This window comes from Diabrotica undecimpunctata, chromosome 7, assembly GCF_040954645.1.
Source record: "Diabrotica undecimpunctata isolate CICGRU chromosome 7, icDiaUnde3, whole genome shotgun sequence".
In the NCBI taxonomy this organism is placed as follows: domain Eukaryota; kingdom Metazoa; phylum Arthropoda; class Insecta; order Coleoptera; family Chrysomelidae; genus Diabrotica; species Diabrotica undecimpunctata.
Genome location: NC_092809.1, coordinates 111,016,959 through 111,041,978, shown reverse-complemented (window position 1 = coordinate 111,041,978; position 25,020 = coordinate 111,016,959). Strand labels below are relative to the sequence as shown.

Genomic DNA, 25,020 nt, shown 5'->3' with positions numbered 1-25,020 from the left:
GAGAGAGAGAGAGAGAGAGAGAGAGAGAGAGAGAGAGAGGAGAGAGAGAGAGGAGAGAGAGAGAGAGAGAGAGAGAGAGAGAGAGAGAGAGAGAGAGAGAGAGAGAGAGAGAGAGAGAGAGAGAGAGAGAGAGAGAGAGAGAGAGAGAGAGAGAGAGAGAGAGAGAGAGAGAGACCACAACCTGGTCGCCTCTCTTCCCTTTATATTTTTATTCATATTTATTTTTATGTCATATACGATTTTATGTCACGAAGGTACTTCGTGGCATAGCTGGAAAGAGTGAATAAATAAGGAATATATGTGGGGAAGGACGATGTTAACGGTTGGGTGCTGAACAAGAAAAAAAGAGGGCAATGAAAATATTATCAGAATGGAAGAAAGAAGAATGTAAGAGGTATACACCATGCCCAAAAAAAGCTGGAGCGATAATATGAACATTGATGCAGATGAATGAAATTTAAACAAGTAATTTACCAAGTAAAAAAAGGAAGAAATAGAAGAAGAGTTGGAATGAAAAGGTCACCTTTATACTCATTCTCTCTATATTTATTTTATATACTCATATGAGCACTAGTGCGCCTATACTATCACATGGCTATAATCATCCTGACGTCGCATTTTCAATTGCCAGGGGCATCACTTAGACAACACTTTTCTCATTTTACTATTCATTTCATAGGTACGATGATATTATACCTCGGAATTAGAGGGCACAGTAATCGCAGACCAAAACTCACCAAATACACACTTGGACACATACTGAGAAATAATAAATATAGTCTTCTGCAGGTCATCATGCAGGGTAGAGTCGATGGCAAAAAGGGAATAGGTAGAAAGAGGAAGTCATGGCTGCGAAATATTCGAGACTGGACAAACATGACTGTAGACGAATTATTCCACGTTGCAAAAGACAGAGAAGCTTTTAAAAATGTGGTCGCCAACCTCCGTTAATGGGGACGGCATAGGAAGAAGACACACCTTCGGATCTCTGGTTTATGCAAAGGTGTATATTTTATATCTTAATCACACCTGTTACGTCCTATATATGCATAGAACTTTCCTCATTACCTCACTTGCTACTTCATCCTTTATTGAAGACTTTTCCGTATTTGAATCCATACATTATTATCAGTTCATCCCAAGTCAGTTAAATGAGCTTACGTCCATAAAGAAAATTGCACAGATTGTAAATTGTAAATTGATGTGTGTGTGTGTGTGTTTTATAATAAATACAATAGATTTGGCAACAATGTTTGAACATCGTGAGAAGCAATTTCTCGGATGATTTGTTTATCTTACTTTTTTTATTATTATAAAAATAATCTTGCAAGTAAAAGTTGGTGCGTAGCCTTTGGCAAGATTTTAGAATTCCACTTTCCATTTTGTTTTAAAACGTACACACCTGGTCATTGATACAAGATTTCTAATCAAAATTAATAATGAAGTTTAACAGCGTTTGTTTCGCAATAATATTTATGGCGTTTATACTAATGATTCAATGCACCTTGATATTTTTTACTAAGCTGCTAAAAGAATTGTTAATTGGTTAAAAATTATTACAATATTTACAATTTAAAAAAAAATTTTATGAAAATATTTAAATAATAAAAATGTACTACTTTTATCCGTTGTTACCATTATATATATATATATATAATATATATATATATATATATATATATATATATAATATATATATATATATATATATATATATATATATATATATATATATATATATATATATATATATATATATATATATATATATATTTAACTGCTTTTTTTCAACATACTCTGCATTGACTCTTAATTCTTAATTCATCTTTTATAACGTTGCCTCTTACCCGATCTCTAGTTACTCTCTATGCCCTTCGTAAATAGTAAATATCTCATCTCTGCTTAGAGTTTTAGTTCGTTTCATTATCCTCTTTATTTTTGATGATTGTTCTTCCTATTTCCTGGCATAATTTATCTGCCAGTTTCTTCAATTGTCCTCTTAAGTGTTCAAGTCGTTGCCATATCATTTTTTCTCAGGTCATATAAAATGATTTAACTTTTGAGAAGGAACCATATTTTTTTATAAAAATACTATGTAAATATAATGAGGAGTCTTAATAGACTCCTCATTATATGAGGAGTCTATTAGAAATATACTTTGACTAATCAAACCGGCATACCTATGTTTCGTGGACCTTAAGAAGGCATTTGACCGGGTGGAATTAAAGGACGTTGTCCACTTATTGTACGCAAGAGAGATACCTCAAGAATAATCAAAACTATCGAAAATATCTACCAAAACAACACAATTAAAGTAAAAGTAAAAGAAGAACTAACCGACCCTATTGAAGCTGGCAATGGTATAAGATAGTGAGATTCACTGTGTCATCTATTATTCAACCTGATTATGGATGAAATAATAAAAAATAAGCTGTTTTTCTCCCATTTGGTATTTATTTTATATTTCATCCATAATAAGGTTGAAGAATAGAGGATTCAGGGAATCTACCTGACTTATCCCATTGCCAGCTTCAATGGGGTCAGTTAGTTTTTCTTCTACTTTTACTCTTATTGTATTGTTTTGGTAGATATTTTCGATCGTTTGATTATTCCTGAAGGTATCCCACTTGCGTACAAACAGTGGATAACGCCACTTTACCCTGTTAACTGCCTTCTTAAGGTCCACGAAACATAAATATGCCGGTATATACCTAAAAAATCTAATGAAAAATTTTTTCCGACCACCAAACCAATCTCGTTAATGAGTCGCGTGCTTAAGATATTACTTAAAATCATTTATATTTATATCTAAGTACCAGTCGCTGCAACTGCATGTTATGATACATAGTCAGGATTTAGACAAAAACAGGCATTAGATAGGCTATTTGCTCTAAATCTACTAACACAGTACATAATACTTGAATGTTAATCAAGAGATATGAATATCTGTTTCATAGACTTCGAAAGGACTTTCGACACGATACACCACGATTCACTCATATATTCTTGAAAGTAAAGGTAACGATCATAAAAATCTGCGAATAATCCTGAACTTATATTAAAATCAGAGAGCAAATATAAGAATAGAATGTAGTTATCAGACAAAATAAGTAAAACACAGAGTGCTGTAAAGTTTATAGTGAATACATTTTCCAGGAAGTTCTAATTACGGAATACACATTAATATCAAAAAAACTAAGTATATGATGTAAGTATGTGATGAGTAACTATTCTTGATAGTAGAAACATTACAATAAATCTAAGGAATTACCAATACCTTGGAGGTATCATAAATAAAACAAGTTATCACAACGCTGAAACTTGAAGACGTAGTGAAATGGCAATGTACTTTTGTATGAAAATGTATAGCATATAAGTATGGACTCTCAAACTGAACACTATAAAACAAAATGAAGAGTTTCAAGATGTAGTACTTTCGTCGAATATTGAAAATGAGTTGGGTCTTAAGAATCACATCAAAAATACACATTTCCACAAAATATAACGTAAGAAAAGATCAATAGAAGAAGAAATACAGGCCACACAAGAACATTCTGGATGAGAAACTTAAAAAATAATTTTGTTGCACCACAAATGAATTCTTTAGAACAGTAATAAGTAAAGTTAAAATACCTTTATGATATCCAATCTTCAATGGATAGAAACATGGAAAAGATAGGAAAGAAGAAGAAAACAGGGAGATTACCTAGGGTTCGTTTAGTGGACTCTTATTACTCCATAAATGGCTCAAACCTCAAGACATGACTTTGCGGAGCGTAAATTATAATAAAAAAGTATGTGAACACTTGTAAGTGGATTGGCAGCAGCGCAGGTAATAAATAATTCTAATTGTATTTTGTTAAATTATTATCAATTATTATTATTATTATCAACGAAATCTCCACAAACAATGATTATAGAAAAAACTTAATCAAGAAAAATAAATGGATGACAGACGACATCTTAAAATTAATGTCGACAACGTCGACTGATAAAATCTAATGAAACAGAATATAGACACCTGCAGAGAAGAATAAAAAAGGAGATCAAATTAGCCAAAGAAAAATGGATGAGAGAAAGGTGCGACGAAATGGAGAATGTGATATCTAAACACGACTTATTTAATGTGCACAAAAAACTAAAAGAAATGAGTAACAAATTTATACAACGAGTTCCCTCTGTACTCGTTGACAATAATAACAAAATTATTGTAAATAAGCACGAAATAAGAAAATAATGACAGCTGTATATGTCAGAGTTGTTTGAAGATGACAGGAATAATATTGCCGAATTCTACCAAAACTGTACTGACGGCCCAGAAATTATGAAATGCGAGGTAGAACACGCTATAAATAATGCTAAAATTAGAAAAGCTTGTGGTCCATATGATACACTAACTGAGTTGCTGAAACTAATAGAGGATGATTAGGTACATAAAAGTAGTGTTAAGACTGTTTAATTCAATGTATAACACCGAAGTGATTCCCACAGATTGGCTCAAATCTTTGATGCAATACCTAAAAAACACAATGAGAGAAAATGCTCGAAATATCGATAAATTAGCCTAATGAGCCACAATCTTAAAATTTTGCTAAGAATACTTCACAACAGAATTAGACGCAAATGAGAAGAAGATCTCGAAGATACCCAATTTGGTTTTAGAAATGCTATGGGAACCAGGGAGGCACTTTTTGCGCTTAACATCCTATTACAAAAATGCCGTGACCAAAGAAAATACGTATTTGCATGTTTCATGGACTTCGAAAAGGCATTCGATAAAGTACAGCATGTAAAATTAATGCAAATACTAAAAAATGTCGGAATAGATGACAAGGATATTCGTGTCATTAAAAATTGGTACTGGAATCAAACTGCTATCGTAAAAATTGGAGATAACTACACCGATGAAATCTTCATACAACGAGGAGTCAGACAAGGTTGCATTTTGTCGCCAACATTGTTCAATGTTTACTCGGACCAGTTATTTAAAAAGGCACTTGAGAGACAACCATATGGAATAAAAATCAACGGGGAACTACTTAATGTGATAAGATATGCAGACAATACAGTAATTCGGTCACATAATATTGAAGGTCTCCAAATTCTGCTTGATCGTATTCACGAGGTAGGAGAGGAAATGGGTATTAAAATAAACTCAAACAAATCCAAATTTTTAGTGTTTAGTCGTGACCCACATCCCGATGCAAAGCTTCAATTAAACGGAGTCCAAGTTGAGAAAGTTCACGAAATGACATATTTGGGAACTGTGATAACGTACCAACTAGATCCAGACATAGAAATAAAACGGAGAATAGCAATGACTAAAACTACTTTAATGAAAATGAAGATATTTCTTTGCAATAATCATCTCAGTTTAGAAATAAAACAAAAACTGGTTAAGTGTTATGTTTGGTGCGTACTTTTGTATAGTGCAGAAGTGTGGACGCTAAAAGTATCGATCATGAACAAAATTGAAGCATTGGAAATGTATGTTCATAGACGAATGCTGAAGATACCTTGGAAGCAAGGAAAACTAATGAAGAAGTACTAAGGAGCGTCAACAAAGATAGAGAACTGTTAAAGACTGTTAAACATCGAAGAATGTTCGATATAAAATATTCGATAAAGTCGGAAGTCGATATAAAATATTACATTTAATCCTTAAAGGCAAAATAGAGGGCCGTAGAGGTGTATGAAGAAAACAAGTTTCTTGGTTAAAAAACATTCGTGAATGGACTCAGATATCAAATGCAGGATAATTATTCCATATTGCAGAAGATCGAGAAGCCTTCGCAATGGTGATCGCCAATGTCGGATAATTCTGATATGGCACGCGAAAAAGAAGAATTATCAAAGAATATAATTTTATAAAAATTAGTCTAATATATCATAATTGCTGTCTTTGTCGATTTTTTTTTTCATTATTGTTCATTTCGACCAGAGAGTAATTAGACATGAATACATTTAATCATGTAATAAATACTTTATAAAATTATAATTTAATAAATATATGTACTATGAAATATACTAACTGTACGGCATAGGCCCGTAAACCATAGGATTAGCGATCGTATGACGCGTGTGCCCATTTTGTTTTTGCCTTTCAATCTGCTCCGGAGATCTAATCCTCAGTTTCACATCCATCACAATGAACTAATCACAATATACCCGCACATTCACACAAAAAATTATTGTATCGTATAACGTCTATTTTGATTTTAGATTCACACCGATATACAAGATATAATTCTTTCTACTAACTGTTAACGTTAACAATAAACGTATGGATGTTGCCCAATACTTTTTCCTAAAATTATAGTTTATGTAGTTATTTGCAAATATCTATTTTTTAAACGTGTTAAGGACAAAAGTGGGCTCGTTTGTTTGAAAATATTACATTTTTACACGTATTTTGAGTGATATTGTTTCTAAAAGAGATAAGACGTGTACATCGCAAGTATTTAGTGTAGATTAGCATAGATTAGATAGATAAAATTGATTTTCGAAAGGATACAAGGTGTTACATAAAAGACCAAAAATGTATTACATAAATTCAATAGTTTGTAATTTCAAACAACCTATAAAATATTCCAAAAAGCATGGGAACTTTATCGATGTTTTCTTTTTGAATTTGATGATGTAACGTTAGTTTTCTAAATCTTTATTCTCGTCTCCATATTTCATCTTTATTCCTGTGACTGTTGATCACCGATCTTATATTATAAATTTCTAAGTGTTGCTACGATATTTTGTCGTGTACGGCAACGATATCGTGTGTAGCAGTTAACTCATTGATTAAATGTAAGCTTTCACGAGATTCACTGAATCAATGAGTGAATTCAGTGAATGACTGCAGTGTTAGAGGCAAGTCTATTCTAGTGTTCAAACTTGTGCGCTGGTGAAAAAACTCTTGATTAATGCTTGGAAGTAAACATTGATAGTGAATTTAGATTAAAAAAATGGATATCGAAATTGATAACGCTTCGTATCAATCTTGTTATGGTAACAGCGGCCGGTGTTATGGGATAAAACTTTAGAACAGTATAAGAACCGAAATAAGGCATTAAAAGTTTGGACCCTATATCTTCATACTTAATTCATCGAAGATTGCAACAGATATTCGAAAATAATTAAAACATTTTATGTTGTCTTCTCACAGATCCTGAAATAATGTGACAAATTCGCCCACTAAATGCTTTTTTTTAAGAAGCGGACGAGTCCAATATTTTCTTATTTTGAGAGATTTTCGGCGACAGTACCATAATGCCAACACTATTAAACGCTTTCTTTTTTTTCATCTATCATACCAAACAACAGTTCACCATACGACTGCGGAAGAAATGGAATGATGTGTGAATGTAACCAAACTTTTTTTTCACGACATGATCACTGCATGACAACAGCAAAATATCATCCGTTTGAAAAAAGCCTTAAAGTTTGGAGGAAAATAGAAGATGGGAGTTAACAATGCACCTGTTTCCACAACAGAGGAATTTAAAGAGGAAGGAGAAGCTTTAAAACTCAAAAAGGCACCGGATCCAGATAGGATACCACCGGAGTTAATAAAATAATAATCAAACATAAGCCAGAATTTCCAGATGAACTAAAATAGACAAACTGGTACTACTATTAAAGCCGGAAAGGTTAATGGAGAAGATAAATTCGTTTTTAGAGACCAATTTGTTTGCAGGATACCCTGGAAGAAACGTTCAAAATACTAATAAAGGAAGGATTACAAATGATGTTTAATGAAGGTAAACAAATATCGAAACTAGAACTAGAATTGCAAAAAGGAAAAGCAAAAAAGATTGCAAGGTAAAAACAGCAGAAAAAAATAGGTAATTATAATAAAAATGCCTTTGAAAGAGAAGAAAGATAATCTACCTATATATCCAACAAACATTATCTTTTATAGGTAAAGGTAATAAAATGTATTATATATCAAACAGAAAAATAAAAGTAACCAGTAAAAATAGTTGGACAACGTCGAAAGTTTCTGAGGGATCGGTGTTGGGACCGATATTGTGAAACATTATGTACAACCATGTATAAGGAGTAAAAAAGTCGCTTTTGCAGATGATCTAACCGTCATAATGAAAGATAATATAAATTGGAGGATCAAAGCAAAGGGAAACAAAGCTCTAAACAAAGTATTCATATGGGTTAAAGAACAATAAATTGGTATTAACGGAGGAGAAGACAAAAGTGGTCATATTAAAAGGAAAAAGAAAGAGGAATCTTATAAAGATCAATCTAGAAGGGGTTGAAATTATATCGAAAAAAGAAGCGACGTATCTGGGGGTTCAACTCGATGATAGATTTAATTTCACAATACATACAAAGAGGATGGTCAAGAGAGTTGAGGAGAAGACCGCCACATTAACAAAAATAATGTCAAATATAGGGGGCCTACTTCATACAGAAGGGAGATGTATTTAGAGATAGTACACTCTACAGTTCTATATATAGTCTTAGTCTAGGAGGAGGTATTTAAGTAAAAAAAGTATTTGAAAATGCTGATAAGAGTGCAAAGGAAACCACTACCAAGGGTGGAAGCGCATATAGCTGCACTTAGCAATTGTTGTACAACTGATAGCAGGAGTTGTACCAATCCATTTAATGTTAAAGGAGAAGTCTTTATGTACAATAAGAGAAGGGGGATATAAAGAATCTTAGGAAGGAAAGCAGAAAAAATAGTGTAAGACAGTGGTAGAGAGAGTGGTCCGAAGAAAGATCTAAAACAAATTGGACGAGGATGCTCATCCGCAACATGAAGCCCGGGATCAACTGCAAATTAAGATATACCAATTTTTATTTCACACCATTTTTGACAGCCTCTGACGGGCTTTGACGAGTTCTTCAGGATCTACACCTATAAAATTAAAAAGACAAATGATGACATTTTTGCTCGCAATCAATTCAGTCAGAAAAGGGAAGTGATGGTAAAAACATAGAGAGGATCACACCAGAAAACATAATAAAGAAAGCCATAGCTAGCAATAATACTTTAACATAATGGTAAAGACTATCACGGAAATTATAAAAAAGAAAATGGAATATGAGAGAATGTTACAAAATAGGCAAAACTAAAATAATAAACGGAGTAGTTCCGAGTATGCCGTAGGAGATAGAGGTGTTTAGTAGGTAAGGTCAGATTTTGCGTAACTGAAGTCCCTAGAATTCCCATAGAGCGAAATTCCCCTATAGAATTACCCTAGAGCGAAAGAACAGGCGCTATGGTAAGCATGAGCCTCACCTCTTAAAAAAAGTGTTAATGTAAAGTATATATTTACTTTAAATAATAAAATATTAAGACATACATGATTGGATGTCCACCAGGATTGGAGCTTGTGGCGATGAGTATGCTCTCCATAATACGAAAAAAAAATTATTGCAAAAAATCATAGAAAATTGTCGCTGGACAGCCCTAATGGAAAAGGACCCAGCTCATGGAAGGAAACGACCCAGCTTACAGAAACGGTTAATGAGTTTTGGAACGAATAAAATAAAGGTAATAAAATGTACGTTCCATATAATCTTCTTATTAACAATATTGATTCTCAAAACTTTTTACCCGAAATTTATTACCTTAAGTTCGGCAACCAACATTACACACCCAGAACCTTCACCTTTATTTAATACTACTGAATTTCTTTCATTGTTTTGTTTACTTAAAATATTATAATTTATTATAAAAAATAATAAAAAGTGTCAAGTATTCCATGCAAAACATATCAATGGTAACTCGTTTTGTATTGAATTTCTTCTTCGGCTTGTCACTCCGTGAAGTTTAAGAATAAACATATCAAATAATACAATTCTTGTCAATGTATGGAACACTATAATATATGCATGGTTAACTATAATAAATCTTAGATCTTATTTTATAGTATCACTAAAATGCAAATAGTTGTCCTAAATCTGTAGTATTTTGAGTATACATATTATGCCATGAAGAAATTAAATGGCTATTAAGAATATTCAATTGTGTTTTGGAAACAGGTAGGTATCACATTGCAAATTTGGATAAAATCGATGTTTATAGTATTACCAAAAAAGACTAGTGCAAGAGAGTGTACTGACTATCGTACTACTATTCTGATCATCTACTTGCTTTAATATATACCTATGAATATACAATTATAAAAATTCAATGGGTACGAGAGAGGTAATTTTTTTTGGACAGGTTCTTTTTCAGAGATGCAGAGGTAAATGTCGACATTCATGGTTGTTTCATAGATTATCCTAAAGCCTTCCATAGTTCGTCTCAACTCAATGTCATGAGGTGAGACGAACACCACACATTTACGCAAATACACGAGATCAAAGTTAGTAAAGGGGTTAGACAAGGATTTAATATTTTCCCCACTATTGTTGAATATATACTTTTCAATTTAAACATATTAAATGAAGCCCTAGATAATGTAGAACAGAAATTGAGTAATGTCAGGTAAGCAGATGATATCATGATATTTTCTGATAGTTACAAAATGTGTGGTGTAGTGTCTTCTCCTGCCTGGCGAGGGCCAGGCAGGAGAAGACACTCGTGGCTCCAAAATCTGCGGAAGTGGTTCGGGCTCACATCGTTCGAACTATTCAGAAGCGCCCCAAACAAGATCAGAATTGCCATGTTGATAGCCAACGTTCGCAACGGACAGGGCACTTGAAGAAGAAGTTACAAAAGTCTCAAAAGCCTAATGCAGAGAAAAGTAAGAGAAATTAGTAGGAAATATGGACTATCCCTTAATACAAAAAGAGAGAATATATATGCCCACAAATTGTCCTCCATTTTATATATTAACAGTGAAATCTGTGAAAACATAGAGACATATTAAATAAAGCTCTTAAAATGTGGTGTTACAGGCGGATAATAAAAATACCGTGGATTTAAGAGTTACAAATGCTAGGCCGAAGAAAGATTTCTTAGCTGCAGGACCTTCGAGAGTAGTGTTAATTCAAGTCGTTAGATCACCAAAGATAAACGCAAAACGGGATCATTATTTTTAGATCAGATATAAAATAGAGCAAACAAGACTATCTTTTGGAGGGTGTCGAAATCAGTTCGTAGTAGCAGTTAAAAGAAAAACGAAAGTTTAGCTCTTAAAAGCTATGTTTTTCCAGTACTACGTACCCTACAGTACTGAAACACTGATCCTTACATATGCATCCACCAAACACGTAGACATTTCAAATGTGGCTTTGTAAAAGAATGCTCAAGAAGAAGGGTCTCCTGGCTAAATAATTTAAGGTCACAGTGTTAAACAAATACCAAAGAGCATTTCTACGCTGTTGCCAATAAGAACCAAAAGAACCATGATGGTCATTAACCTTATAACGTAATGGTAGATCGAAATGGGTCATATATGTATATATGGGGCAGCATGGGACCCATGGTCTTTTTTTGCCTTGAGTCTGTATAATTATATCTTCTGTTTATGACTACATTTCTTTTGCACAAGTGTTTTTCTGTCTCCTTTTTTTGGTCCAACTTTGCGAGATCCATTCGCAGGTTTTAATCGGTAATATCTCACTGTTCATTCGTCTCACGTGGCCGAAGCAGGAAAATTGTTTTTTCTTTATTAATCTTATCTGCTTATTTCTTTAATTTTATCTGTTCTTAAATTACCATCTAGTGCAAATTTACAGCCTTTTCGCCAATTATTTTCTACTGCATTAATCCGGTTTTTCATTTTTCTATTTATTGTGCAGCCTTCTGGGCCACAATGTAACTGTATATAACTGTAAAAGAACTTGAAATAAATAGAAGGCTTCTGTCGGGCAATAAAGCCTATTGCTAATAAAGACAATGGGCCATATTCAAATCGTAAGATAATAAGAAAATAAAACTTTGAGGCTATAAAACAATAATTCGGCCCATAGTAAGTTATGGGTGTTAAATATTGAAATATATGAAAACCAACAGCAGCACAATACATTAGAGATTAAGGTGGGAAAGATACGTGGTCCTGATGCATGAGAACGAAATCCCCAGAAAATTAACACAAGAATGCAGAGAAAAAGACCTGTTGAAAGACTAAACAAAATGGGAGGACCAAGTAGATAAGGACGTCGAAAATCTTCTAAAAACAAGTTCACGGAAAAGAACAGCAGAAGATCGAGAGCATTGGGGAAACCTACTGAAGGTGGCCAAGGTCCGACTTGGGCTATAGTGCCATTAGTGGATAGAATTTGTATAGTAGAAAAGAAGTAGGGAGTTATACGATATACGGGTCTTTCTTTTCTGGTTACTTTATAATACGCTAATGTAGTACAGTATATAGCAGACTTAATATAACATAAATAAGTAGAGACCGAGATCTTTGGAGACAAACAATACATGACATCACGATAACCCCTACACTCCCTTAGGATGTCAGGATGGAAGAGAGAGAATATAACATAAACACATGTTCTAGGATTGGAGCAGTTTTCCTACTAACGTGCATGTCCGATTTTAAATATGGCGTGGTTTGTACATTGGGATTTCCTAGGGAATTAAAATAAACAAATAATAAATTGAAATATAGAGTTCCTTTCTTGTCTATAGAAAGTCTAGATTTTTCTGTGCTAGATGAAATGTGTAGATGATTTTATTAATCGAAAGAAAGACAGAAAAAATTACCTACGTGGCAAATAAATATAATAAAAAAATTTGTACTAAACAAAATGTTTGTAATTTTATTATTTATAAAGATAAGATCGGACACTGTTTTAAGTGACAAAACACTAGGTATACGGTAGCAAAATCGTATCATATTGTAAGAATTCTCAAAATAACCGTTCTATCGATATTCGATATAATATTGAGAACATTATATTTAAAATAAGAAAGATTGGGTCAACTTCCGGCATAACCGGAAGTGTCAGGAGGCTCTTAATATTTTAGAATGATTGGGCATATCCTAAATTTTCTAATTCAAACTTCCAAAGAATCACCCTGTACAAAGAGCAAAATACATATTAAAAAATAGTTACATGTTGAAATATGTAATATCAAAATAAAAATCTGAAAACAGTGCAACGACGACGCTTATTAAATACTACACCACAAAGAGCCTCACTTATGTCCTTTTACAAATATAATAAATCAAATAGTGTAGTCAAAGAAATATTACATATAAATTATTAGCGCAACTTAACACATTCAATTACGAAACGTCATTAGTAACGGCAACCTTAAATTCGTATATTTTGTAAACAATATAAACAAAACACGCGACATACGCTCTCGCGCGCCTCAGCCCATGGGCGAGGCCTGCCGCGATTCGAGATCACAGATTGACTAAACAGTTACTAAATTACCAGGTATCTTGATTCTTTTTCAGTCTTGCAATATAAGTTAGACCAGTCAAATCAGTTCCAGCAATTAACCAGTTTGATTAAATTAAAGTTTCATTTAATTTATAATAGTTTTGTTAAATCAAAACCAAACTTTAATGCCGGAACCAATCGATATAATATAGATTGAAATAATGTAGGTATAGATAAAATAGTCAATAAAATATTTTTAAGGAAAATATGTACTACAAACTACAAAAACAGTATAAATGAGCAAGTTGCAGTCAGTCTCCGAAGCCTTTTCGGAAAAACATGTACATTTTGGTATCTATACGTTACAATAAAGTATAAACGTGTATTTATCGCTTTTCACACGAAACCAAACAAACAGCGTTATTGTCAGGAAAGGAGATGGCATCGGTGTTTTGGAATTCAAAAGGAATTTTATTCATTAACTATTTGGAAAAAGGTAAAACCGCGACTGGGGAATACTATTCCAAAATTCTAATGACAGTGGACGTAATTATTCATAAAAATAGGTCAGAATTAAAAAAGAAAAATGACTTTTTATCAGAATAATGCACTGGTCACAAAAGTGTCTTGAGAGTGGTGAGGTTGACGATCTGTACCATGAAATGCTAGAATATCCACCCCATTCACCAGATTTGTCCACCTTTCTCTAAACCTAACATCTTTCTTGTTGCTGAACGCTTTTTTCAGATATTATTAATATTAGACGAGATACTATTAAAGAATAAATTTCTTTGAAAGCATAAATTGTCATTTTCATTATCAGACCAAATACTTTTTAGACCACCAGCAGATGTAAATGTGGCATAAACAGATCTTTAATATATAAAAACAAATACTTATATTAAAAGTGAAAGCAGGTAATGTATTGAATGCAAATTGATTCAAATGCATCATGATATCAATAATATTATTCTATATGATCTTTTCTTATCAAAATGATCGAAAATATCTACCAAAACAACACAATAAAAGTAAAAATGGAAGAAGAACTAAACGACCATATTGAAGCTGGCAATGAGATAAGACAGGGATAATTCCTGAGTCCTTTATTGTTCAACCTGATTATGGATGAAATAATAAAAAAAGTAAGAACTAAAAAAGGATACCCATTGGGAGAAAAACAACTTAAAATATTCTACAATGCAGACGACGCAATACTACTCTCTCAAAGTGAAGACGATTTTCAACGTATGTTGCACCAATTTAATATAACATCCAGAAAATTTAACATGTTAATTTCCCCAGAAAAGACAAAATGCATGGTTACAACAGCAAATTTACTAAGATCTAAATTGGAGCTGGAAGGTCAGATAATAGAAAAAGTGATGGAGTTTAAATATCTAGGCATCATATTATCTAGCTACGGAAAGCTCGAAACTGAAGTAGAAGATCAAAAGGACAGAGATCAAAGGATCAGAGAGGACAAAAAGGATGGTAGAAACAGCAGAGATGAAAACACTTAGAAAAATTGAGGGCAAGACACTATGGGACAGAGCTAGAAGTGCAGATAGACGACGTAAAGGCAAGGTGGAGAACATCAAGAACTGGGTAAGAAATAGAAGAGTAGAATGGAACGATCATATAAGCCGAATGACAACAAATAGGGTAGTAAAGACGGCAAGAAACGGTTTCCCAATAGGAAGACGATCAGTAGGAAGGCCACGAAAACGATGGAACGACAACTTACTGGAGGCACATTGAAAAACAGACCAAGTCATGTCTACATAAAATCAAGAAGAAGAAGAAGATTCTTAAAGAATTATTCTTCTTTTCCTTTCTCTACCTCTACAAACTTCTGTCAATTTTGGTCTGTTGTATGTATCCATTCCTTCTTATCGCGGGCGACCCCTTTCCAGTTAAGGGCGCTCAAAATTTTTAAATGATTTTCGACGCTCCCTTACCTATGCTTTCTATAATATCCTTTTGGTCTATTGGGCGGGCTTCCATTAGGTGATATTCCTTATGTCTCTATCGTTGTCCATTTGGTGCAAGAGACCTGGCCAATGGATTTACCGGATTTAAAATAAAAATCAATATGGTCGTGATTGATTAGTTTAACGAATGCAAATTTTATAAAGATATAGATTCTATATTCGCACAGGTCCAAAAGTTTTTCTTAGTATTTTTTTTAAAACGTTTCCAGCCATCTTACTCTTTCTTTAACAAAATTCGTGTTTCGCAACTATTGGTCACAAAATTTCATAAGAACAGTATATAACTATAAGTAGAATTTTTACATCCGAACTTTCGTACGGGAGTTAGCCCACTCTAGTACGAAGTTGGAAAACTCTCGTATGGAAAGTTCGGATGTAAGAACTCTACTTCGAGTAGGGACATATGGTTACCGGTTAATTATCCAATTAGATCGACATTTTTTTGTATAATTTAATACTTTAAAGTATTTTTTCTTCTATGTAAACCCAACTACTGTTTGGTTTTGCAGCTAGTTACGCAAGTACTTCAAAATTTCACTGAAGATGGACTGAGCAGTCCGAAAACATTCTGACTTTTATTATAATAAATTTGGAATTTTGAATTAAATATACCAAACTTTTTTACTTCGATGCTCGAGTTTCTTAACTATATGGTGTTTAACCGACTCCCGGGAATTATCCGATTATAAGATGATAAAAAAAGATGCGAGAAGAAATGAGAAGACAGGGTAGACCATAGCTGAGGCGGATAGACAAGGTAACATAGGATGCTGAGAAGAGCTACAAAAAAGTAGTTATCAATCTTTATCGATAAAAAAGATTAAAAAGAATAAGAAAAATATTTCACGCAAAAAATTGTAGACCGTAATGTTTTGACTGGACTAAAAAGTTGGTATGTATTTCAAGGTGGTCTGCTCGCTTTTGCGTTTAAAAATTCATTAATTATTCCTAAGGTGCGAGATGTAACAATGATGAATTTATAATGATGGTATTGGTATATGGAACATTTCAGGAAGAGGATATTGTTCACTTCCATATACGGGGCAAGTAGAAAGCATAAATAAACTAGTTACTTGGAAACCGTTACTAATTGAGGGTGTAAATATATTTGTAAATCAATACCTTCTACAATATCTAATAGGTACGAAAAGTTGTAAGAAACGGGCGAAAATAAAACGGTAACAAATAATGTTATTATCTTTGTCCATGAGAAAAAGTTAATAAGAATATTATTCCATTATTTCTATACATAATTTAATAAGAGCTAATCAAAAGAGTAATTTGTAATTAAACTTAATTTGTAATTATACTTAATACCCTTACTGAACTGTTCTTTGTTTTCTTCTTTTAATTGCTTTGAATATATAGATTGATCTATATTTTACCGTTTTCAACAATGACTATTGTTTATTTGTTTAATTGTGGAATATACAGCGTTGGAAGTCAATTAAACGAACATGGCCCAAACTTTTTTACTTATAAGTGTTTTTGACACTGGAGCTTAAAAAAAAACCTGGCACAAACTAGAATAATCAAACTTTTCAATCCTGTAACTTATTAAAATAAACAATATAGAAGTTTTCAGGGACTTTCGGCCCTCAGTAATAATGTATTCTTTCATTCTGCGTTTAAATTTTTCAAAAATACTTATTAGTTTTCTCAGGATTCGAAAAAAATGAATGCCTTTAAAAAGCATTGGCCCGAAATTTTGCGCCTACGGTCTTAAGAATTCGGAGCTTTATATATAGGTAGCGCCAAAATTGGTAAACTGTAATAATTGGTCGTGACCTTGTGGCAATTATGGTAAAGAAATGGTCATAAACTTCATCAAATAAACACAATCTCAATTAATCATAAAATATTTAACAGACTGAAATATTTATGACAACGTGTGAGAAATTCAAAATATTCAAAATCCTATTTAATAGTTGTTAAGAAACTGAAAGAATCCCAACATCATTAAACAATGGCATTATAATAATCATACATAAGAAGGATCACTCCACATATCATAAAAACTGCCATCCGATCAGTCTTTTCTTAACATGTACAAATTAATAAACACAACAAACAACTGGTCTTAATATGTTTAGACTGGATTTAGACTAGATTTTTTATGCCGCACTAGCGACTGTAGAGTAATCCACATATATGTGGATTACACATTAACATTAAATAAAAAAATGGTGGTTGAAGGCTGGTAATGAACCTCGAAGACAGCGTGAGGTGCCGACTTTCACACTGTAATCAAACTCGAAGAAGTATCCATTATTTCCCAACTAATAAGTCAGGGGTTCTAGGAATAGGACTCAGCTCTGCCACCAAATCATACTTTAGCGTCCTAGAAGACAGAATGTACCTTTATCACTGGTTGTATGACGTACAATGGGTGTGCGTTATTCAACAAAGTAGATAGCGAAAGAAGCTGGTTTTAAGCGTCTAAAAACTGGAACAGATCGGCTAGGGAAAAAAACCCTGAACAAAAATTCACGTCCTTTAAGTATGAGGATGGGATCGATGTGCTAGCAATTCGTCATTCGGAAAATGCTTTAAATATGCTAAAAATTTCGATAATTTGCCTCAGAATATGGATGGATTAAAACGATGAGAAAAATTGCAATGGAAAGAGACATTGAAAATGGCTGGATTAAACGAACAAGGCATCAGAAATAAATAAAAGGAAATGTTATAGAAACTTGAAAAAAGGAAAATCGATATCTGCGTACTGACGGAACCAAAAAAAAGGTAAAGGTGCCTTTAAAAAGGATAATGAAATTTCATTCCATGCATGCATTTCCTGTCAAAAGGCTTTACCCAAGGATGTTATCTCCAACTGTATTCAAAATCTATATTCAGAAAGCATTAGACAATTCTAGAAGAGAATGAAAATTACTCGGGAAGAACCGCGTTGAGAATTTGAAACTCGTTTTGGCACTCATTTTGGAGTCTCAAACTGCCTCACTCGTGATGTACCAGTATATTGTTCTGTAAAAATACAAGAACCGTCAAACGGCACTAAGGCTCAATGATTCTCGACTTTAAGGAGCGGATGGGGGCGAGAGTTTTTGCTTTTTTGAAATCTATTTTGTGGCCTGTCTAAATATGATGTTGGGCTAGGGCTAAAGCCGTATCGGAATGTTTTACAGATATGGAATGTTCGTAAATACGGTTATGGATTCGTCGGTTTGTCTGTTCTATGTATGTACGTAGGCAACTGGAACAAGGTTAGTGGAGTGACTGTAGATGACAATTGATTGGATCCCTTGTCGCATGGTGAATTATAAGAGCCATAAAAGGAATTGGAGATGTTAGGGAAAGGATAGTACATATGAAGTGGAACGTGGCGAAAATGAATGCTGCTAGATGGACTAAATGCATAACGAGGGGTGTCCTAGTTTTCATAGCATAAAAAGATAGGGGAAGACTTGGTGGACGGACGATATATAAAGGCTTAAAACAAACTGAAGACAACATTCAATGAAAGATAACACAATAATTAACTACATTTTCTGCTATTGATGACCATAGTTTGGCCATAGCTAGTGTAGATTAATTGTCAGGTTTCCAAAAGATGAAACCGGTAACTTGATGGAAATTTCTGTGAATAAACTACATGAATATAAAACAAAATTTTTATACAGTATCAACTGTCTCAATAGGCAAGTTAAATACAAGGGATTCTTAATGACAAGTTAAGGAAGAGGATCTTCATGGCATTAACATTAAAATTTTCTTAAAAATTCATTTTTTTATTTTTGGGATTATTATATTTTTTCAAAACATTTATATATTCATTAAATATAAACGAAACTAATATTACTAGACAACTCCAGTTTTTATAGTTCCATTATCATATAAATAAAACTAAATCTATATACCTAAAACTCCAAGGGATGGTTTAAGACAAAAAACAGAAAAGTTATATCTACATACCAACACTTGTCGTATTCCTGATGTGTCGAAGGACACCAAAGAAAAGTTAAAGATAAACTGACAAAAACTAAGTTAAAATAAAATCCTGGTCGATGTTTCCAAACCTCCCGCGTTTGAATAGGAGACTGGCACGAAATGTATTTAATTTTTCTGTCATGTTTGTTTAGTTAAATGTCGACCTCCCTTACACACAACTGAAAATCGATCAAGATGTAGGTTTTAATATATTTTCTTTTTGACAGCTTCTGGATAGGGAAAAATTGCTATTCGATAAAGGCAAAGGTATCTGCCGAGTCTTATTTACATTTTTCATTATACACGGTAAAATAAATACAACGTTAAAACTGTACTTTTTTTCAAAATAATCTTATTGTAATCGTAAGTTCATGGAAAAATATCATTTACTACAATAAGAAGAAAAATTTTCAAACGTTTATAAACAAGAAATTAATGGGATGATTTCCACAACAAAAAAAGGAAAACCGGGTTATAAGAATCTCGCTAATGGGGCCATACTAACTTCTGCCAGGAAAGACAACAAAGGTAAAACAACAAAGCGAAAAATATTAGGTATAGAAGCTAATCTATTATATTCTTAGATCAATTTAAGACAAAAAATTGATTAGACGTCCATATAATTATTTATTTTTATTCCCATATTTAACCCTACATTGCATAGCGTTACTTTCATGCATTACCGACATTAAATTCAGTTAGAACTCTAGTCTTTTCCCTTTTGGTATTCGGGTGTTAGAATTTATTGGAGATAGGTATATTAATTCGTTTAGAGCAGGAATTATTCCACCGCGCTCCAATGCTACAGACCATCTCTTTTCCTCGTATACTCGTAGCACTTTGATGCGCGATAGGAGCACTCTTATCAGCCAAATGCTGTTCGTGTGGAAGTTCTGGCTACAAGAACTCCAACACAATATCCTAACCTATCAATGCAGGCTAGCGTAAGGTGCTTTCTTCCTGGTTTCTCTAGTGACTTATACGCGAATCTGAATTGCTTGCTTGGGCCTTAAGTCTCCAGCCCAGTTCGGTGACTTGATGCTGGAGTATTTAGGCCCTTCGTGACCGGATCTTGGGGTTTTGTTAAGTTTTTTGGTGGCTTTCGCCTTTTGTTAGTATTTTTTAAATTTGTTTGGTATCTGAAACCAGGTTTACATTATTGTACCGTTTTACGTTTTGAATCTTGACAAAGGCAAGGGTTTCCTGCCGAAACGTTAATTTTTATAAAAAATAAAATCTAGTTCCACAGTTTAACCTAAACCCAAGAAAAACTATTTTTATATTAAATATAGTACGGTTCCAGAAACTCAAAACTATAATATGTGTATATATATACATATATATAAATATATGTATATATATATATATATGTATATATATATATATATATATATATTATATATATATATATATATATATATATATATATATTATATATATATATATATATATATATATATATATATATCTATATATATATTATTAATCTTTTAATTGCAATAAATATGTATATTCTACCTAATATACAAATGTATTTTTTTATGTGAACGAAATTCAAAATTTGGGATAAAGCATAATTTTATTTTCATATATTTCTTAAGATATAAAATGTTTGTTTTCTTACGATACCATTTTAATTTTAGTTTCGCATAAGTACTTCTCATGTGTAATTTAATTTAATGTATATTGTTTATTACACATATTGTTTATTTCTTTTCTGGGATGACGTAACTTTTTAGCGTAGAATCTTTTAATAACTTTTTGTTCCTTACAAAATAATAAAGATTAACTTTGTTTTAAATTTTTCATTTTATTTCTTTGTCTGAGTTCGTTTCCTTACAAGGATAAACTATTAAGGAATGGCGCCCACTTCATTTTAATTTTAAAGCTAATACAAACAGCTTCTATATCATTTTTGAACGAACCGCACCCAAACTCTCCGACACGGGCAGAAAGGCCTAGATTGTTAGTATACCTAAGTAAATAGTTTGTTTATGTTACAATATATACCGGTATATTAGGAGTCACGTCTTTCGGGTAGGGGTCTATTGAGAAGTAGGACAATTACGCAAGCCCTTATTTTTTGACGTACAGTGTATTCTAAGGCGAAGTCGACCGCCTGCCCTGCTTGGCTATCTGACCGACTATTATAATAATAGATGTTATTACATATAATAATAAGACAAAAAACATGGTTATAATAAAATATGTGAACATTTACATTAAGTAGTTATAAAGATAATGACGTGTATCAAACAAAAAGATTTTTTGTTATAAGATGCAGAAAAAAATTTAGGTACTTACTTTAATGTTAGTAGAATAGAAAACGTGAGTCTAAACTGTAACTAGCTTTAAAAAAACTTACCTGAGTCGAGATTTCTTGCGGAAATTCCCTTGGGTGGTGGTACTGGAGGTTCTGGGTCTATTGAATATGTAAAAATGTCCAATTTATATGAAGTACAGCATAATTTTTATTTGTCTGGGGTTAGAAAAGCTTATAAAATAGTTAGAAGCATGTTAGACCACTATAACTTTATACTGTGTTTTTTAATTTCGTTAAAAATTAACATTTTTCCAATCTTTTTTTACTACCTAACAATGAATTACAGATATCTCGGCAATTATTTAGGATTTCAAAATAAACAAAATCCAGTGGAGAAACATAATTTATAGACAAAATGAATCAAATTAGTTCAAATATTAACACAAAAAAGGAAACATACTAATGTTGTATTATTGTATAAAATCAACAAAACGACAGAAGAAATATTACTAGAGGTAGAAAACATAGTGTGACAATCGACACGATATATGAGACTGTTAATAAAGAGAAAGATCTAAAATAAAGAAATTGAAATTGCAATAGCAAATCAGCAACTTTTAGAAGAGCTGCTGAGTGTACAAATATAAGATTCTATACTTCAGGAAATGTAACAGTGTACCCTTATTGTTGGAGTATCTGCAGTATATTAAATTATTTCTAAAAACAAACATAGTGCATTTAAAAATCTGCTAAACAAATCTGAAAGACACATACGATCCCGACATGTTTATGATTTCATTGTCTTGCTAATAAAAAACTATCTATATAAAAGTGCATACTTATTGGAACACAGTTACAAAGTTCTTTGTTAACAAAAATTGTTATTATTTGAATCAAACCATACCGGTGACTACCATGAAAATAACGCTGATATTTTCAAAGGGTGGTTGGAACAAATATTAGATCTCATACCCACACGTTTGCTAATAATAATGTTTTTAATGTAATAGTAGCTACCACTGGTAGAAACATTATCAAGCACAGAAATCAGAGATGAAAATTGACCTTCAACATTAGGCTAAAATATTAAATAAACGTCATGTTCTAGTGCGTCAGCCCTTTCCGTAAGGACCAAGTGTTTCAACTACTACTTTATGATTGTTTTTCTGTCCAAAAAAATAACACGTTTCAGCAATTTTTAAGATTTTCAATTAAAGTGTTTAATAACAAAATGAATACTTGTCAAATATAGCTTGATACTTGGTCTTTTTGGTATTATGTTCCACTCTGGTACGCAGTAAACAGCAACGAATTCCATCCATCATTATTATTTCGTGATCGGTGAAAGCAAGGTGCTTGTACAGTTTGAAACAAAAAATATTATTTTTTTCTTTTGCCTGTATTAGAAGAGCTGCTATTGTAATTGATTTGAGTTTTTAAATTTTTTACATAAATTTTAAATCAAATTAGAAGGCAAAGTCTAATCTGAACAAGCGAGGGAGGTAGTAGCAAATGTAAATGTTTTTATGCAGCGCGAAGGAGTACAAAATCAGCCTCTTAAAAAAAAGATTTTAAAAAAGTACAGGAGAGTGCTGCCTTACAACATATAACAAAAAAATTTAGTGAAGACAATATTTAAACAGGGCCAGAGAAACTTTGGGAAAAGAGATGAGGGATATGGGATTTCTATAGAGGAAAGCAAATAATAATAGGAAAATTTTAACGGAACAACCTGATATACAAGTACTTCGGAGAAATATTAAACATTATATGGAAGAAAATTGGCCCATTACATAGATGTAACTTATATCCATTCCTCTCGTATCCATAACATAAATTTGGAAGTCAATACTACCGAAGGTTTGTACAAACCAATTTCCAAAGTGTAGAGGCTGATTATTGTTCATGCAGGCGGCGTAATGCGTTTCATAAAAAAACGCAGGTTTAAAATTTAAATCTGCTACCAAGTCAGGAGATTATCACAACTAAATGAGCTATAATAATTATAAAAAATGGATTCTTGATAAACTTATTTCTAACATACCAGCTCGTAGTGTTTTGGATATAGAAAATGCAGCATATTAAAATGTCCAAGTTTAAAAATGGGGTGTAGAAAAGACGAAATGAAGAAGGGGTTAATACAGAAAAACATTTCATTTCCAGAAGAAAGGATAAAGGCAGAATTATGTAGCATAATAAACTATGTGTAGCACTGTCTTAAGGGTAGCATTTCACGACCCGGACTTAACTCCAATTAAGTTAGTGTAGGCTGCTCTAAAGTAATATGTGGCAGATAAGTTTTTTTTTTCAAAGTACTTTTTATTTAAAGAAAAGTAATTAGTTTAATTAGAACAACTTCAACATCACATAGATCTAATCAAGAAGAACGTGGAGATAATTATAACAGGAGACCTTAACGACAGAACCGGAAGGAAAGAAAACGATAAAGTAGTGGAAAAACGGAGAACGTCTGATTGAATTATGCGAACTAAACAACCTAAAAATCACCAACGGATTCTTCAGACATAAAAATATTCATAAAAATACATAGACACAAGAAACACGAAAGCTGAAATCGATAATAGACTATATAATAGTCAAACATGATACCACAATAAAGATAAATAATGTGAGAGAGTGTCAGAAGAGAAGCAGAATGTGAAACTGACCATAAACTACTGACAGCAAAAATGGGCATTAATTGGAAACATAACAAGACTCCCTCTACAGAAGAACAGTTAAACACTATACTTAAGAGAAAAACAATACACTATAGAACTACTCCAAGAACAATCAATAAGAGAACAATACAAAGAACGTCTAGACCAAAAATTAATAGAATTCAGATACGGCAACATCGAAGAAATATACGAACATATAAAGGCGAGTATAAAATAAGCAGCATTCGAAGGCCTTGGAAAGAAAGAACATATAACAAATAAACAGCACAATTATAAAATAAATGAGCAAACCAAAAGAATAATTGCAGAAAAAAAGCAACTATACAGAAAATGGCTGACTACAAACAACGATGAAGTTTATAAACAATATAGAGGAAAAGATAGAGAAGTGAAAAAGCAAATAACACAACAAAAGAATGAAGAAGGAGGTTCAAGAACTTCGGAGTCATGGAAAGTACTGAAAGGATTGAAACAAAACCCAAAAAAAAAATTTAATTGGGAAATATACAGGACAAAGAATGGAAGGACTATTACAAGGAACTGTTAATAAAACAAAGATCACAATTTATTGGAAAAGAAAACAGACAAGGACGAAGCAGATCCCCACAACAAGAAATAGAAATAACAGATAGGGAAATGAAAACGGCCATAAAAGCAATCAAAAATAAGAAAGCACTGGGACCCGAAGGCATCTCACCTGAGCTTATAAAGTACGGCTCAAAAAAATTACACCGGACGATAGAATGGATATTTCAGAAAGCCATAAATGGAGCACAGCTCCCAAAGGAATAGACGGAGGCATATATGACATCTATATTTACGAAAGGAGATAGAAAACGATGCGAAAACTACAGCGGAATAAGCGTAATATCATCAATAAGAA

At 32.6% G+C, this 25,020-nt stretch overlaps 1 protein-coding gene across 14 annotated transcripts in view; it reads right to left on the bottom strand.

The window, feature by feature from the left end:
• The window catches only part of CAP (Cbl-associated protein), a 573,660-nt gene that overhangs the window by 55,423 nt on the left and 493,217 nt on the right, over window positions 1–25,020 (bottom strand). For all 14 annotated transcript variants that reach the window (XM_072537967.1, XM_072537966.1, XM_072537968.1 and 11 more), the window contains one exon: window positions 21,559–21,615. In XM_072537967.1, coding sequence (XP_072394068.1) covers window positions 21,559–21,615 — 57 coding nt within the window. The remainder of the gene's footprint in view (window positions 1–21,558; window positions 21,616–25,020) is intronic.